This window comes from Ammospiza nelsoni, chromosome 7 (assembly GCF_027579445.1).
Source record: "Ammospiza nelsoni isolate bAmmNel1 chromosome 7, bAmmNel1.pri, whole genome shotgun sequence".
Taxonomy (NCBI): domain Eukaryota; kingdom Metazoa; phylum Chordata; class Aves; order Passeriformes; family Passerellidae; genus Ammospiza; species Ammospiza nelsoni.
In genome coordinates this window covers 4,380,708-4,399,226 of record NC_080639.1, presented here as the reverse complement: position 1 = coordinate 4,399,226, position 18,519 = coordinate 4,380,708, and the positions used below count along the sequence as shown (strand labels likewise).

Below are 18,519 nucleotides of genomic sequence, written 5' to 3'. Positions count from 1 at the left end.
TTAACATCCCCTGAAGAAAAATCTTAATGAATGACACTGCCCAGAGACTATTCTCATTTATAATATTTTAAAGAGCACATGTCATACTGGACTGAACTGGCGGTTTTTAAGCTCTCAAGTATTTTGACCCCTCACAGCCACTTTTCTCAGCTCTCCCTCTACACCAACTCATCTGTTCTGCCCCCAGGGGCCTGGTTCCAATGGGCTGAAGGAGGAAATGCTGCTTTTCCATTCATTCAGGTTTCACTTAGAGGCCCTTGCTTGACTCAGGTTCCCTTCCACCTTGAAAAGTGATATTACAATTCAATAATTAATGATGTCAATACCATTGAGAGAGAACTCCAGATGCGATTTGCTCACTGAGCGCCAGCGAAACTGCCGGACTCACAAACTCACCATGGGATGTTGGGAGGATAACCCACTTATCTCCTCATCCATGTCAGGACACCAACAGTAAACAACCTCCTGGGCTCCCAGGGGGCTGCTTCTGCACCAGGAGGTTAAATTAATTCCCATAAAGAAGATTAATAAGGAGCCTGTCGATCCATGGGCAGACACTGAGTCACTCAGCACGCAGTCAGCTCCAGAAATAAAACCAGGAGTGAGAGGGACTTGTTGCCAAATTGATGGGGTCAGGATTAAATAGCAGAGCACATGATTTGAGCAGCTCTCTTCATATACATACACACTCCAAGAGGAGAACAGCACTCCCAAGAAGCACATGCAGGGCTGGGTCAGGCTTTGAAACATGCAGTTAGGGCAGCTGGAGTGCCAGAACAGAACCAAGCACACTGTGGTTTAGGGAGACATTCAGCACTCAGCAAGCAATAAAAACACTCTCAAAAAAAAAAAAAAAAAAAAAAAAAAAAGAAAAAAAAGAGAAAGATTCAATAAGGTAGAAAATGGCAGGCTTGAAGAAAAATGTGCTTTCTCCCTCCCTGTAAAAATTCTTGGGAGTTATTTCTGTTTCTAGGTGCCACTCAGCTCACATGCTGAAAACCAGGCTGTTATATTCAGTGATGTCTGGCTGAAATAACAGCCAGACATCACAACACAAACCCCAAAATCTGTTTCTACATGGCAAATGACCTCAGTTAGAGCTACTCTTATCATCCTCTTTGCCATCATCATGGAAAGGAAACTGGGAAGAGGGAAGAGATCATGACTTTAAACCGAGATGAGAGAGGATTAAACAATATAAAATCACATTTAATGTGTGGGTTGAAGGCCATACAGTTTATTTACCCAAGGATTATGAATTCAAACACAGCATCCCTGATTTCCTTCAGTGACTTTGTGCAAATAAAGTCATCTGCAAGTCATTCTTCCTGCTGGCACCTGTTAAATGCTTGCCCAGCCTGAAACACTCCAGTGATTTTCTTGGCCTTCAGCATATGAACAGAGGTGACACAGGGAGCCACTGTGCCCTCCTGTGACCCTGCTTTGCCAAGTCACTTCTCTGTTACTGCTTATCCTTTGCCAAACAGGCTGTAGGAAAAAATCACATTAAGTGCCTGACCAGACACACCTTACATGGGTCACCTTCCCCCACTGCCCTTGACTGTCCACCCCACGATTATGGGAGGGGAGGGCAGAATTACATGGAAATTTGCAGTCTGCTGGGCATCTCCCACTTTTCAGAGGATTTCCAAGGTTGGACTCGAGGATCTTGGAGGTCTTTTGCCACCTAAATGGCTGTGTGGTTGTGAAACTGCAGCAAGACTCACAGGGTGGGAAGAAGAAGGCATGCAAACAAGAAGGAAAGCGAGCAAGCCCTACCTTCTGCACCTGATAGATCTGGGGGGAAAGGGGAAAGGGAGAGGAAAGAAACAAGGAACAAAGCTAGCATGAATGATGGATACATAGCAATGCTCCACAGCTCCTTCTGGAGGGAAAAAACAGCGTTTATAGAGAAAATACAGCCGAACATCAACACACAGAAGAGCACAGTGAAGCCCTGTGGATTCAGGCAGGACAAAAGCAGCGTTTGCATCGTGGGCCTCCTCCATGTGACTGGCTAGAGCACAGCATTCCTGTTCCCATTCCCACCAGGCCCTGGGGTGCACATGGGACATTTTATCCCCAGGCTTTGCACCAGGCCAGAGCCCAGCCCAGCTGTGAGCCAGGACCTCTCATTTTTCCAGCCTTCCCTCCACAACAGGAATGGATGCCCAAATATTCACCCGGGACGAGTCGCGTATCTACCAGCACAATAAAAGCAAACAGCATTAACTACAGATCAACTGTTCCTCTTTGGAGGATAGAATTTGTCCTTGAGGGATGAATCACAGTTACAAAAGCACCAACCCCACACACCTCTCACCTGTGCACAGCACAGTGCCAGTGTGTGAAAATTCCTGGGAAATTCCTTGCACAGATATTGTTGGCATTGAAGCACCCCTGCAGGTTGCTCTGTCAATTTTTAATGTTTCTGTGGAGCTTCACACCATTTTCAGGCTTTAATAAATGCCCTGCTGACAGTGTTGTTCCATAGTCTTGGAGCACTTTGATAAGACACAAAACCTTTACAGCCACTCTACCTGCACCTGAATTTTGTGCTCTTGGAGAACTGCTCTTGACTGATGAGCTTTGTGAATCCACATGAAAACAGAAAATAGGTTTTTTCTCACATCTTTCCTGAAACCAGAAATGTTTCTGGTTACCCCCAAAAACCCTTCTTGTTCAAAACCACCTGGCTGCACAATCCTCTGGTGGCAAGGCAGTGAGATCTCCCAGATTTTGGGGAATTTGGAGGATCCTTGGCATTCACTGCTCTCAGGGATACGCCATGGGAACCTGGATGCCAGTGCTGGGAAGCAAAGCTTATGCCTCTCAATCCCTGCCCTCCTGATCAGGTTCCCCTTCAGGAAGGACAATGCACAAACCCAGATTAATGCCTCAGCAGCTTTAATTCCCATTCCAGCAAGCACAGGAGGGAAAATTAGGACCCATTTTAAAACCAGCATTCCCACCACACAATAACCACCCCACTTCTCTAAGAAAGCCATGGAGAGGAAAATGAACTGGGCCCTCCCACAAGGCTGCACACAATTCCAATTTCTGGCTTCTCCATGGCACACTCAGAGTGCCTTTCATCCACACACAGGAGCCAAACACCACAGGTTCAAACCTGGCAATTACCACACAGCTGATTAACCTCAAAGCTTTAACTTTTCCATTCTGGTTTCTTTCACCCACTCCTCAAGGCAGCTACATGGAATCCTTATTTTTCAAACCCAGTGCTCCAGGCCTGGCACAGCAGGGATTCATTCCCTGCTGAGTCCAAAGCAAGGCACACAAGGACCCAAATTGCCAATGGACAGGATAACAACAGGGCGCTTGTTCAGGCCAGGCACTGTGGAGGGAGGTGGAGAGGCTTTAGGGATAAAGCCAAATTCATCATTTAACTATTCCAGCTTTTTATAAAACCTGGACTTCTGGAGGAGCCCATTAGCCAACAGGCATTACAGCTCTGCTCCGAAGTGACTGATCCCTCAGCAGTGCATGAGGGAAAGGTGTCCCTGTCCATGGCAGGGAGGTTGGAATCAGGGGGTTTTTAAGGGTTTTTCCAACCCTTAAAAGTAATTTTAGGATTCTGTGATGACACTGTCCTCTTTAGAAAAGAGAAAACATATACTTTTAAACAATCACCTCTGTTGCAGATGTGTCCCCCCCAAAAAGAGTCCATACACATCTAAGCAGTCAAATGCTTTCAAGAACAGTTTCCTCTATTAGGGTACACAGTTTTCTGTATTAGGGTATGACCAAAACACCCAAATGTGTTTCATCCACAGTATTAACAGCAGACAGCTTTCCTGATTTCCTCATCAAATGAGGCTGCGCACAAAAATAAAATTTTTCATAGAAGTATGTTTAAAACTGGACAGAAAAAGCCATGGTGGCAGAAGAAGAGTCTGCTAAAAACATCATCCACATCATCCCTCTTCAAATTTTCCTGGGCATCTTCACAGTGAGTGTAGAAGACACAGATGAACCACCACAAACCTCCTCCATTTCCTCCCTGCTTATGTAAGCACCAAGTTTCATAGCCAGTCTCACCCCTCCCCATTCAAGCCACAAGAATCTGCTTTTCCCTTTTTTTTTACTAGAAAGCATCGGTAGTGTTATTTTATTCCAAAGAAATATGAATCCAAAGGGGGAAAAATATGTGCAAGTGAGGCAAGGAAGGAATTCACAAAGCAGCCAAGGCAAGTTTCATGCTGTGCCCTTAAAGCAAGTGCTGCAGATGAAGGCAGGAGAGCAGCACAGTGCACTTGCCTTGAACCAGAAGTACAGGCTCATCTGCTGTGTGAACTGGCAGGGAAGAATCTTATCCCACCGATTAAGGAGTGGGAGGAGATCAGTCTCTTTTCACTTCAGGCACTAATATCAGCTTACACTGTGGTCTCCAAGTGTCAGCCCTTGAAGAGACATTTAAAGCCTTGCCAGCAGAACACACAGAAAGCACTCCTACAGAAAGCATTCTCTGCAATTAGCTCTACTGCTGCAGCTTTCAAAAACTGTTACTGTTAAATATTGCTTGGGAAAAAAAGGGTTTAATACATTTCAGGTCAAGCTTCTGAGAGGAAAAAATAAATACACAGGAAAAAAAATATTCTTCCTCCAATTTTACCTTTAACAAATTGTTACTCAGAAAAACTGGGCTGCCCACTCCTGGCTTGCTGTTCTGCATGAATTAACAATAAATACCTGAATGCACACAGGAATTTGTCTCAGGACCAGGCACATCTCAACAGGACAAATCAAAGGGACTGGTCTCAGACTCTGCAGCTGGAAACCAAGTGTTTCAAAAGCATGGCAGTATGTATGGTAAACCAGGACCCACCACTGCTCTAAGTCCCACCAGTGCTGGGAAACCAGGGAAGGGAGGAAATACCAAATATCCTAATTGTCCTTCCAGCTCAGAACAGGCCCTGGCAATGAGAGCTGCCCTGCACTCACTGATGTGTGCAAGCAAACCAGAGAATTTAACCAGACTTCCAGATTAATTATTTACATCTTTGGTGGGGACAACAAAGCAGCTCTGAATGAGAAGCCAGAAGTATACAAGCTGTAACACTCGTCAGACCTGTGCCTTTCCTAAAGCCTCATCACCAAGAACACATTCTCTAATAAATAGAGGAATTGATTCACATCTCTGTGATTCAGGAGTGATCAACACCCTTATCTTCAGAGGGACTCCCCACGTCCTGGGCTGATCTCACAGTGTGGGCAGCAGGAAAGGGGGAATTCTGCCCCTCTGCCCTGCTCAGGTGAGACCTCACCTGCAGAGCTGCTGGAGAGAGTCCAGAGGAGGCACCAGGATGATCAGAGGGATTGGGCAGCTCTGCTGTGGGAAAAGGCTGGGAGAATTGGGAATGTTCCAACAGGAGCCCCATCCAACAGGAAAGATGGTGCAACACAAAGGGACTGGAGTGACAGCACAAGGGGGAATGGCTTCCCACTGCTGACACTGGATTTTGGGAAGGAATTGTTCCCTGGGAGGGTGGGCAGGCCCTGGCACAGGGTGCCCAGAGAAGCTGTGGCTGTCCCTGGATCCCTGGAAGTGTCCAAGATCTGGTTGGACAGAGCAGCCTGGGCTAGTGGAGGTGTCCCTGCCCATGGCAGGGGGTGGAACAAGTTAAGTTTAAGGTCCTTTCAACTCAACACATTCTGGGATTCTGTGATCAGGTCACAATTCTTGCGCTCACTTTTTGCTTCAGCTTCAGAAAACACTTTTCATGTACCCAGCTTATACTTCCCCATGAAACTTGTGCTCACCTTCTCCTCTTTAGCTTCCCTTCCCTGGAGAAAAAAACAAAACAACAAAGAAACCAAACCAAAACAGCCAAACCACTGGCACAGTTATCCTTCTTTGTGCTGCCTGGCACGAGGAGGTGCCAGGTGAGGAGATGATGCTGCCTCTGGAGCACACCTGCAATCCTGCCCCACCGCAGAGCAGTCTCCCACAGGAACTTTCTCACATCTCCCCCTGCAACTGAGAGCTCCCTGCCAGAGGCCCAGCTATACCTGCTGCACCATTTCTCAATCCTGTGTGCAGACCCTTCATGCAAAAGTCACCCAATTACTTTAAAATGAGGGAAATGAAGTGCAAGATTGAGAAATGTCATAAATATGAGGTGGTGGGCAGGAGAGGAGCCAGTTTCCAAACCCAAATCATTAAAACACTCTCTTTCACTGCCATAGTTATAGCCTGTAATGGTAGCACCTGGAAACTTTTAACTCAGAGCAGCAGTGTAAATATATTTCCAAGTAATCCATGCTCCACAAGAAGCCTGCCAGGGCATGCACACGGCTTAAAGCATGAAAGACTACACACACACGCAATAAATTCATTTATTGCTTTTTAACTCCAAGAAGGGACTTAGGGCTCTAAAAAGCCTTCCGAAGTAGTAAAGCAAGTGCTTTAACTCCTGGTTATTTAACATGGCAGCAGTGCAAAAGCGCTCTTTATGTTTCTGAAAAGTTTGCAAAGGGAAATTAAGATGGCAGAGAACCAGGTGTACAGATCCCAGTGTCACAGCAGGGTCCCCTCCAAGGAAGGGGTAGGTGCCAAATATCTTGTGTTGATCATTGCTTGGGATTTTCTGTATTTTTGTTTTATTGTACCTGCAAGACACTTGTGGCAATGAAAAACTTCCTGCAGCTCTCCTTAACATCTCTACCTGGCATCTGAGGGCTAAGATTAAACTATTTCAAAAAGTTACAGAATATCCAAGCATGTAAAACATTAAATAAATGTGCCATTTATGCCAGTGAGTTACAAAGCAGATTGTGATGCGTATCTGGCTGAGCTTTCAATGACTGTGGTATTTCACAGGGACATGCTGCCCTGCCCAATTTCTATCTACCCAAAGCTTTCACAGGTTTTCAGATGACAAGCCCTTAATTGCAGGAGCTTTAGTTTTCACGCCTAGATTTCAGTTTACCAAGACACCCTTTGCAGCATCAGCTTTTAATCTGCAAAGGGGTCATCAGCTTCATTAAGTCACCTGTAAATTAGATGGTGTCACTGCCAGGACACCCCTATTTACTTTGCTACCCAAACAAAACGCGTGGTGCCTGTTTAGCACAGCTGTCCCACGGCTGCTCCCAAATCCCCCAGCCCTGACTGCTGGCACAGCAGTGACAGCACCTCCCAGGCTGGGCCAGGCTGCAAGAAACATCCCTCAGACAGCAGCAACTGCAGCAGGAGAAGGCTCCCACCTTCCCCAAGCTCTGTGTTTGCAGCAAGGGAGCTGAGATACATCCAGACCTGCCTCACCAGCAGCGGAGCGTGGGCAGCCTGCCCAGGAGCTCCTCTGTGGGCTGGCTGCTGCAGCCTGCACCAGCACTGCTGTCACATCCTGATCCACATCCTGCTGTCGCTCCTCATTCACTGCTCCACAGCTCAACCAGATCCTGCTCTGCACCCCAAAGCAAATGCAGAACCACTGAATTACAGAATGGCTTGGGTTGGAAGGGACCTTAAGATCATCAAGTTCCACCCCCTGCCATGGGCAGGGACACCTTCCACTATCCCAGGGTGCTCCAAGCCCCATCCAGCCTGGCCTTGGACACTTCCAGGGATCCAGGGCTTCCATGGGCACCTGCGCCAGGGCCTCACCACTCTTATAGGAAAGATGTTTTTCCTAATATCCACTCCAGCTCTGCCTTCTGTCAGTGTGAAGCCATTTCCCTTTTTTCCTGCCCCACATTTATTCCTACTAAGTATTCCCAGACCTTGCCCCCAGACTCCCTTCTTCTTCATTCTCCTTCAAAAATCTACTGAAAAAATAAATTGTGATTACTGTTGTCCCTCTAACCTCAACCAGAGTGGTTGTTGCAGCCACTCTGCTGCTTCACTGAATGCACATCACCAAGCACAACTTTTGAGAGCTCCTGGTTCAGTTCACCAGGTAGGCAATGCTTTGCCAAGTGCAGTTTCTACCCTTGCCCCTGCCAAGATCAAACTTGGGGAGGGCAGCAGCTTCACAGCAGGAAGCAGAACAGCTTCCCACTGGAGTTACACAAAGAGCCAGGAATCTTCCATATTCATTGGATTTCTAACGAAGTGATAAGAATCCAGCACCTCCGACAGGCACAGAAGGAAGCTGCATACTTCAAAGTTTAACATTAAACAGGAATTGCTAACCACCAGGATTTTCTGTGAATAATCACGCCGGCTTCACCGAGACAAAATCCTTGCGTTTTTCCCAGGGTTTTCTACGATCAACATTAGCTCCACGCAGACTATTTCAACAAAACACAGACGAGCCCTCTATTCCAGGATCTCTGAACATCCTCCTCCCTGGAAACAACCCAGGCACCCCCCAAAGCCCCGGCCTTACCTCCTTCTGCTGCCTCTCCAGCTCTTTCATGCGGATCTCCCGCGCCTCCGCCCGCGCCGCTCGCTTCGCCGCGAGTCTGGCTTCAGCCTGGGAAGGGGAACACAGGCATGGGATGAGATCAAAGCTGGCCAACCCAACGGGGAGCACGCTCTGGAAGCAGGGCAGGCAATGGGGAGGTTTGACTGGGCAAGGCTGTAAACACATCTGTAGGAGTTAATTCCCTACTGCAGGTAATGGCCCTGCCTTCCCTAACTTGTTATCGTAACACCCCCGTGCAGGCACTACCCTCCCTGAGCACACTTGTGTTTAAAAGAGATCTTTAATTATTATTTGTGTGGCTGAGAGGAAGCAGGTTGATTTGTTTATTGCTCGTTTTGTTTTGGGTTGTTTTGTTGGGTTTTTTTCCCTCCCCTGCAGCATGGATTTTTTTTTATTGATGAATTAATTTGACCAACACCAAACACATTATGTGCCATTTTTCCTAACCACTGACACTGTGCACACATACCTGGGGTACAGGAATTGGGTAAACACTGGAGTTCAGTATGCACAGCTAAGGCTGAAATTATGGAGAGAAAATGCACTAGCTCCATTATAAATCTCCAAAATTCCATATTCCAGTCCAAACCTCACTGGAGTGGAATTCTACCAAGAACAGACCTCTTGAGACACCTATGGTGCTTCCTCACTTCAGCCCAGGTGGAAGTGATGGAACATCATAGAGAGTAACATTTTTATTATTCTGCTTTAAATCCCAGGCAAAGCCAGTAAGTCTGATACAAGAAAAAGTAAAATTAGTTCAGGTTTGCTACAGCACAACCATGAGCAGCTCAGAATAGCTCAGAAGGGAGCCAAAGGCAGAACTCATAGCCACCCTGGTGTTGCACCCAACTCCTCTCTTCTGAAACCTTTCACTGTAACTACAGCATCCAAACTGACAGGAAAATCTGCCGTAACATCAGGGTCAAGCACACAGAGAAATCAAAACACCAGTGTTTTCAGTAGTGCTTCTAAACAGAAGGAAAACCACCAAAAAACAGAAAGTGTAATTTCTTTTCCCTTCTGTAAGTGCAGTCACCACTCAAGCCCAGGGAAAAGTGTCACAGCCTCCAAAAACACAAACAAAACATGGGGAAAAAAAAAAAAAAAAAGCCAAAAAAGGGAGTAGGATGGTTGAAACCTGCAGTTAACAGAAAAGGGCTGATGAAAATCAAGCACAAGCTGATGCATGGGAGGACCAGGATGATTTAAATCCTAAAACCTCAGACTGGAGAGGACCAAGAGGGGATCTCATCAATCTATACAAATCCATACAAACATCCCAAAGTCCACCAAGAAGGTGGTGCCAGACTCTTCCTAGTGGTGCCCAGTGGCAGGATGAGGAGCAATGGCCATAAACTGAACCACAAGAAGTTCCACCTCAGCACGAGGGAGAATTTCTGTTCACTGAGGGTGAGCACCCCAAACCCACCGGGACATGTTTCAGTGTCACCTGCTCTAGGTGACCCAGGGGATTGGACTGGGGGACTCCAGAGGTCCCAGTAAAAAATTACTTCTAAAAAGGAAACAAGCCTTCTCAGAGAATTTTTTAAAAGCCCAAGGTAGAAAGAGTAAAGAGCTGGTTTTGCACAGAGCTGCTCTCCATGAGTTCTTCGCCTGAATTTCAAGATAAGTGGCTCTCCATGGACAGAAATTCATAGCAGGAGCAGATTCTTCACACCTGCACCCAACACCATCCCCTGCCGTAACCTGTTACTTACAGAGCCAGGTGACAGCAGGCTCTGGGTGCAGACATGAATCCCCAAACGTGTTTTCAACACCACCTCCCAACCTGAAGCAGTCTGTCCATGAAAATAAAGACCCAGCCCTGCTGCTGGGCAAAGCCTGGGTGGAATCCTAGGCTGGCAGTGCCCTGACCCACCTGCAGTGTTTGGAATTGCTGATGACACCCAGTATCCAAACATGCCCTGAAATGTGTGCTGAAATCACAGCTCTGGAAACAAGCCTGGTATTGACTTCATGTGATCCCTCCTGTTTATTTAAAAATAAACACTTCTGTTTATGTAAATAAACACTGGCAAACCCCACCTGACAGAGGTGAGGAATAACAACAGCATAAACTGGTTTTTTCCTATGGAAAACAAAGGGCCCTAAAGTCTCCACAAACAAAATACATCAAACAGTACAGGCTGTGTATCCCCAACTTCCAAAGGCAGAAACAAGATTATTTGGATGTTAACATGATCATAGCTGTCATCCTCATGAATTTCAATAACCAGCTGAGCTTTCACATCAGAACTAGGTGCCTATATGGAAAATTCAGGTATAATTCAAATTATACATATTTCCCCTTGCCTTCCTTGTATGATAAGAGCCAAAGGATTTACACACTTGCTAGCTATGTTGAAGAATTATATATTCTCCCAGAAGCAAGCACAATACAATATGAAGTGAAGGAACTTGAGAAATAGGGAAAAAATTATTAATTTAGCCAGTTTTTTTCAGGCCTTCCTGAGAATGAATGAGGCTTGCCAGTTTCTAAATTACAGATACCAACTGCAGGAAGTTAAATGAATTTTACCTTGTGCAAAACCACACATTTTGTGTGTCATTTCTTAGGACATAATTCTGCTTTTAGTGCCAATCCATGGTGCATCTCTACCTTATTCTATTTCATCTTTGCAGCCCTCCAGCTGCCCATTTAAAGCCAACCTGCAAACCTTGTAAGAATAAAAAACACATTTTCACTCAGCAGCTTTGACTAACAATGGCTTACATCTTGGAACAAGCATATTGTTTATTTATGAACTTTTTCTTTCCATGACCACATCAGCCTTAAGTATCTTTGAATAAAAAACAACAGAAACAGTATCCTGAGTTCTTGAACTTTAAGCTGAAAACCTGTGGCTATCACAGACTGGTACCTTTGTAAGAAGTCATGTAGTTGTATTTCATTCTGAACACTCATATTTTAAAGCAACTCATTTTCATCACATTGAAACAAATAATTACAGAATTGTTTGGGCTGGAAGGGACCTCAGGAGGTCTCATCCACTCACCAGCTCAAAGCAGGGTCAGCATCACATTCAGACCACACTGCTCAGGGCTTGGACCAGATGGCTCCTGAAAACCTCAGTTTGGTGGCTCTGCAGCCTCTCCAGGCTCCTGTTCCCCTGCCTGACGATCCTCATGGAGTAAAGGAACAAATCCCCACCAAATCATGCTCTTGGCTCCTTAGTAACCCAAACTTCTCTGTCAGAAGGCTTCTGTCCCTTAAGGGCTGCATCGGGCAGTAAGGAATATTTTCAAGCACGTTCTCAAGGATGTCTGGGTGCCATTTAGATGGTTACACAGTTATTTTCACCGTGGTTCCTGACCAAACACCAGCTCATTTGTGCTGGACAAAGGAGGGTTTGTAAGAAACAGGCCATCCTTCCCTAAAGGGTTTTTGAGCCCACAGCAAAATGAGACAAGGGGGGGACAGGAAATATGCAAAGAGGAGGAAAAAAAGGCTTCAGTATGAGAGGCTACCCACAAATCTTGGAGGGTGCTCTCCAGCTCAACAGAAATACATCATGCTATAGAGTCAGGCCAGCCATCAAATGGTCAACCTGTGGCCTTCACCATCCCATTCCTAGCATGCTTTGGTGGACGGAAATACTTAACTCAGAATGAATTGTTGTTTAGTACTCTGTAGGTGGCACGGGTGATGAAGCTGGTATCACCTGTGAGCTCAGAGGAGGTAAATCCATCAGGACAGGGAGGAGCCCACATCTCACTGGGTAAGGAGTTATCAGAGTCAAACCAAAGGCTGCTAGCAAGCCAAACAAACCCTGCAGTGAGGGTGGGAGCCTGTTGCACACAGATTTTCCTGTGCCAAAGCCCAGCTCAGGTACAGTGGGTGCCCCCCAGCACAGCACAGGGCAAGGACATCCAGAACAGCCCCAGCTGCTCAAGCTGTGAACCTTTAGGAGATGAAAGAATAAAAAACACAGGCCAGGCTTTCAGACCCACACAGAGCAGTGTCAGATTTATTTATTGAGGGCCTCTTCCTCGCAGCATGGGCGTGACGGAACGCATCGGGGTTTGTCAGACCACACTCTGCGCCTCCTGGACTCTGCTCCGTGCTATAAATACCTTAATTTCTTGCACAGCCTGCAAGCAGCAACACTAACTTTACATTTCTCCCTCTGTGCTGACTAAACCAAAACAGGCTTTGCCTGGCTGACTTTGGTCTTTGTCCAGCCCAAGCACTTGACAGAGTCACCTCACCTCTAAGGGCAGTAGCAGAGGCAGACACTGCAGCCTGCAAGAGACACTGCTGAACATTAGACAACCACCCAAAAATTCACATACTTCTGAAATTCAGCTTACTAAAAGCTGTTCTTTAGGCTGCCTAAGGCATAAAAAACTATTCAAGGAATGAAAGATTTAAAAAAAATAAATTAGAAATCACTAAGACTGAAGAAGTCTCCTTGACTTCTTAAAATCATCTAAAATTCATCAGTGACTCAGCAAGCAATACAGGCCTCAATCAAAAGTGACAGATCATTGTCAAAAACAGAAGAATAAAAATACGAAGCCTAATTGCACTCATTACCAAGCTTTTGCAACTTCCCTTTTATGAAATATTGCTCATCTGACAAGGAGAAATGGCAGCTTCAGCCCTACTGAGCATGTCACACCAAAAAAACCCAAACCTCATCAGAGGCTTCTGTAAGGCCCCATGGGCAAAACGAGAGGAGATGGCTGAGATGAACACAGAACTGGGCACCAGCTGAAAAATCATCACCCTAATTTATGGGACTTGCTCAAATACTACAAATACACACACTGAATTCTTGGGTTTTTATTGCAGTTGCTCAGAATGATTTACAGTCACCAAGCCCTGAAAGAAATGCACTGTTGAACTCCAAAACGCTCCTTGCTTTTGCAGGGCTACTTGCTCAGCACTTGACACTGCAGCTTTAGGGTCACTCAGCCTGAAAATAAAACCCCAGCCCTGTGCAGCAGCAAATCTCTACCCTGGCTTAAGGAGTTCAGTATGTTTAGATCTGAAGAGGGAAGAACTGAGCAGGTTGTAACAGGAGCAGAACTACATGTGAAAAAAACACCAAAGCAGGTGTTGGGTGTCAGCTGGAAAGGGTGAGAAGCATCTTCTGCTGCCTGCAGAAGTTGGGATAAGTGGGAGCACGGGATGTGCAGCTGCTGTGGAGAGACCCCTACCCCACAGAGCCCCCTTTCAAACCCCACTGGTGGGGACCAGGCCTGGCTGTGCCCGTGGCAGGGGATGGAGCACAATGGTGACGGAAGCCGCGGCTTCCCGGCCCCGCGCGCGCGTTGGGGAAGCTGCGCTGTCACCGTGGCACGATGAGAGAATTATCGAGGTGAGCTGCTAAGGTAGAGGCCAGTGACACACACACACACATCCTGAAGGTGTGCACTCTCAGAGCCTTTCCCTCCTGAAACAGCCAGGGCTTCATTGTTCGCCCGGCAGCCCCAAGACACAGCCAACAAAGGCAGGAAGTTACGCTGCTTTTCTGAGCGGTGACAAATGACCATGTTGACTTGCCACATAGTTACATGTGTAAGAGTTTTCCAGCTATACAAAGCACCCCTCAATTCCAGTGCACTCCAAATTACCTGCTTCTAAGGCTAGTAATCAAAGCCAGTGTCATATTTGTCGTGGAGGATTGAAGTGTTAGCTTGCCAGCACCAAACCATACCCAGAAAAGCTCTCTGATCCCACTGCCAGAGAAACCTTAAAACACAAGTCTGCCTGACTAAATTACACCTGCTCCCTGTGAGCAACCACTGCTGGGCATTGCTGCAATAACTATTCTCAGGCTGATTTAAACCTCTTGCCAACATGCATAAGACACAGCCAGCCAGTCATTTTTTGGGCCAGCAAAATTTTTCCTGATGGATGCTGTCCCATTCCAGTATTCTGTATCCTCTTCCTCAAATATTATAGGACTGTTCATTCTGTTTAGCCAAGTCACACTCCATCAGTCAAAAACCTGATAAGGTTCCTTGCCCTCCTACATAATTTAAAGTCTGTTTGAACATGCAACACCCGATTTGCAATATTCCTGTAACACAGCTGACCAGCATAGCTGTCGGGTAGAACCAGTGCTAACCCATGGCAATGTTTTTCCCTGTCTCCATTTCAGCGGCATGTGACCTAACCCAGGAGTTCCAGGAGCTCACCAGGTGAGTGGTGACTATTAGCATGGAAACAAGAGGGACTATGTTTAAGAGGTTAAGGCAGCATATTTATCGGACATTTTTTTGCATATGAGTTATAAATACATACAACACTTTGCACCACTTACTCATATGGTAATGAACCCGTGAATCACACAGGGCTCGGTCAGTCCACATCCTGCTTTACCCCTCACCTTTCTCTTAAATGCAAATCACTACTCAGAGGCAGCAGGCTGATGAACCTTAACCTACACGTAACCATAGGGATTCCCTTCTAATACCCCGACAGCACATCCTGAGCCGGTCAGACAGCTCCTGTCCAGGGATGCCCGACCCGCCCGCGGCCACCTGACGGTCCCACGGGGCTGCTTCGACATTTACTCAGCACTCATTTCCCAGGTTCCGCTGGGACGAAGGCTCCCGGAGCAGCTCAGAGCTCACGTTCTGCTCAGCGACTGTGCAAAGCGAGACCGGGACGATCCCCCGGGGCTGGGCGCCGGCCGCCTCCGGGCACCGCACGGAGCTGTCCCGGCCGCCTCCGGGCACCGCACGGAGCTGTCCCGGCGGCGCTGCCCGAGCCCCCCCGCAGCCCCCCGGCCTTACCTGCTGCTGGGCAGCCGGGCTGAGGCACTCGGCAGCCGCGTCCATGGCTCCCGCTGCCGCCGTCTGTCCCCGCCGGGGCCCGCCCGGCACGGCCCGGGGGCGGAGCGGGGAGCGGGCGGGGAGCGGCGCTCGGAAGAGCCGGGGCAGCGCACACACACTCTCACATTCTCTTATACACACACACACCTGCGGGGCATCGCTCCGGAACCCCCACGGAAAGCGCCTCCCCGCCTCCTTTGTGTCCCCGAGGAGGAAAACCAGAGCATCCCAAGAGCTGGGCGCCCTCCCTCCCTCCGGGCTGCACATCCATGCTTCTAAATGTATATTCCTGTTCGCGCCGGGCGGCCTTTGCATGGCACAAACAAACCGCCCCACCGCTGCTAATTGCGGTGCTAATTATATCGGGGCTGCGGGTTGCGATGTGTGGAGCCGAGCTTAAAATGAGGCATCCACGCTGGTCTTGGTTTTATTCTTTCAGAAATGGAATAATGGGGAAAAAAAATGTAAAACCCCAAAATGTGTGATTGAAGTCTGACAGTATAGCAGAAGAGCAATCGGGAGTAGTGGCTGGCCAAAAGATGGATACCCTGCATTTCAAAAGGTGATGAGGTGGATGCGCCGAAGGCACAGAAGGATTAGAGGGCACAAGTGGCTTTAAGTGGCACTAAACGGATCGATACCCCAAAACAATTGGAGACAGGGTCACAGCAGATATCCTAGCTCCACGGAGGTTAATGCCACCTGTTGATTCCACCGGATTTTTCACCCAAAGCATCTCTCGATTCCCCTTGACTTCAGCTGAAGCTCGCTCACCCATGCCCTCCCAAAGGCCAGGGAGAAACGCCCGGGGCCGTGAGAGCTCCGAAGCCTCAAGAGCTCACTTTACCCATTACTGCCATTCCTCAGCAGCGACAGCAGAGCACTCGGCGAGTCATCTCTTCCTGGCACGGGATTCTCCAGGGCCAGCCAAACAGGTTGCTCCTTAGCAACTCAGCCTGCGCCCTCCTTCCCGCTCAGGAGCCCAGCGAAGCCTCCACCCAGCGGCTGAGCTCAGTTTTTCCATGAGCTGCCTGCCCAGCACAAGGAATCTGGCTGCTCAGGCTGGCACAGCACACCCTGCCATGCTGCTGACTGTATTTTAGCTCATTTGGAAGCACTGGCACTGTTTTACACTTGGGGGCAATCACTTGGCAGTGCCTGGAACCAAGCCATGTCCCACTGTCCCTGGGAAGGCCAGTCGTGCTTCCTTTAAATAAGAGGGATTAGGGATGGTCTAACTTGCACCCTGCCCCTGGGAGAAACCCTGCTTAGGTCAGGTGAAGCTTTACAATTGTAAAACGGCCTGGTTTTATGTGAATCATGGAACTACAGAATGGTTTGGGTTGGAAGGGACCTTAAAGTCCATCTCATTCCACCCCTTGCTATGGGCAGGGACACCTTCCACTATCCCAGGTTGCTCCAAGCCCCATCCAACCTGGCCTTGGACACTTCCAGAGATCCAGGGGCAGCCACACCTTCCATGGGCACCTCAGCATCCTTATAGGGAAGAATTCCTTCCCAATATCCCATTTAATGCTGCCCTCTGTCATTGTGAAGCCATTCCTCTGTGTCCTGTCACTCCCGTACACTTTGTCAAAAGTCTCTGTCATTTCTATAACAATTCTTTAAGTACTGAAAGGCTGCAATAAGATCTCCAAAGTCACATCTTTCATTAACCTCCAAAGCCACCAGTTGAGCCTATGAGTTTTTAACTCCTTCACCAGGTAAATGACCCAACTTTGCTTCAACAAAATAAATCTCAAATCCACTCCAAATCTAAACCATCTCAAATCCACTCCAGCACGTGCATGAAGAAACAAATAAATACTCTGTGTTCCTGTGGAGCATCTATAATTTAAATCTTCATTTAACAGACACTCACTTCATCCTCCAACAGGTCTGTCTTTTTTGAATAGCCCTAAATCCAAGAGGAGTCATGCCCTAATTCCCAGAGGCTGCTCAGCATTCAATTTTGGTGCAGGTAACAGCATGATTTGGGGCTTCCAGCAATATTTGGTGCTCAGCTGTGAAGAAAGCATTTCTGCACAATGGCAGCTCACCCCAAGGCAGCCAGGACCAGGCACTGGAGTAAATTCTTCAGAAAAAATACATATTGCCTTAAGTGAGACATTTTAACAGAGAAGGGGAGTGATGTTAACTGTGTAAATCTGAAGCATCAGAACAACTCAGCGTGACAAATATCTTCATCTTAGCTTGAAACAGACAATTTGTTCTGGTTCTTGGTTAACAGGAATTAACCTCCCCTTACATTCACTGGCAAATCTCGACAGATTTTGCAGTGTCACTTGGAAAATACACTGAAAATATAAATTACTCCCCCCTGCACACACACCTTTTCCTATTGACTTTCCAAGCCAAGATGTTTGGTTTTACTGGGTTTACTTGAGGAAGCACTTCATACATATCCTGGGATAAATTCAAACAAACAGCTCTACTACAGATCTGCTGGGTAGGAACTGAAGGATCAAGAGGTCTTTTTAATGCTAGCAAACTTCCATTTCCCAGCAATACAGAGCTCTGAGCACACACTTCAGCATTTTGTAATTGATTTTATGTAAAAGAAGGCTCAAAATTCCAATCAGGTCCCGACAAATCCCCTCAAAAGTGCAGTGTCTATCTCGTCACAGCTCTCTCCTACTCAGAAAAACAGCAGCATCTTCTAAAACTGGTATTTATTTATTTATTCAGCACACAGCTCTTGTGTCCATGCATTTCCCATGTGAAATAGGATGCTGTGGAAGAGTGACATTAATTCCAGGACATTTCTAAGCAGGAAGGATGTCCCCATTTAGGCACTGCACGTACTACAATGCTAAACTGAGCCTATGAAAAACAGGTAATGGGAGACTTAGAAGGGGGGGAAAAAAAGAGTAATTTGACACTTCCAGAAACCTGATGGGATAACTGTGAGCTGGGTATGTCTAAGCAGAAAGTAAAAAGGAAGTTTACTGCACTTAGGACAGCAGTTCTGATTCCAGTGACACAGACTCCTTATCTCCCTGTGGGGAACACACCTCCCCTTTGCAAACACACACGCACAAAATGCATGCCTGCACTCAGAACAAGGCAATCCTCATCAAATGCTGGCCCAAATCCTAAAAATCAGCTTGCCAGAACTGTACTTTACCCATAACAACCAACAACAGAGGAGCTGTGTCAAAAGCAAGAGGGAAAGATCACCCAGTCAGCCTCCAGGTATGTGAATATCACTGATAACTCAAATTCCAAGGAATTTGGCCCCCAGCACAGCTCATACTCAACTGACTTTTATTTTGTCTTTAAGGCATGTTATGGGCAG

General features: G+C 47.1%; 1 protein-coding gene across 6 annotated transcripts in view; it reads right to left on the bottom strand.

Annotated features, from left to right (window-relative positions):
* LRRFIP1 (LRR binding FLII interacting protein 1) overlaps positions 1-18,519 on the bottom strand; it is a 108,684-nt gene that overhangs the window by 53,662 nt on the left and 36,503 nt on the right. For 3 of the 6 annotated variants that reach the window (XM_059476393.1, XM_059476394.1, XM_059476390.1), the window contains exons 2-3: positions 8,352-8,438; positions 1,780-1,797 (exon numbers count right to left, since the gene is read on the bottom strand). In XM_059476393.1, coding sequence (XP_059332376.1) covers positions 1,780-1,797; positions 8,352-8,438 — 105 coding nt within the window. Of the gene's footprint in view, positions 1-1,779; positions 1,798-8,351; positions 8,439-15,161; positions 15,225-18,519 lie in introns of those variants that run through there. The other 3 variants (XM_059476391.1, XM_059476392.1, XM_059476395.1) reach the window with 2 other exon arrangements.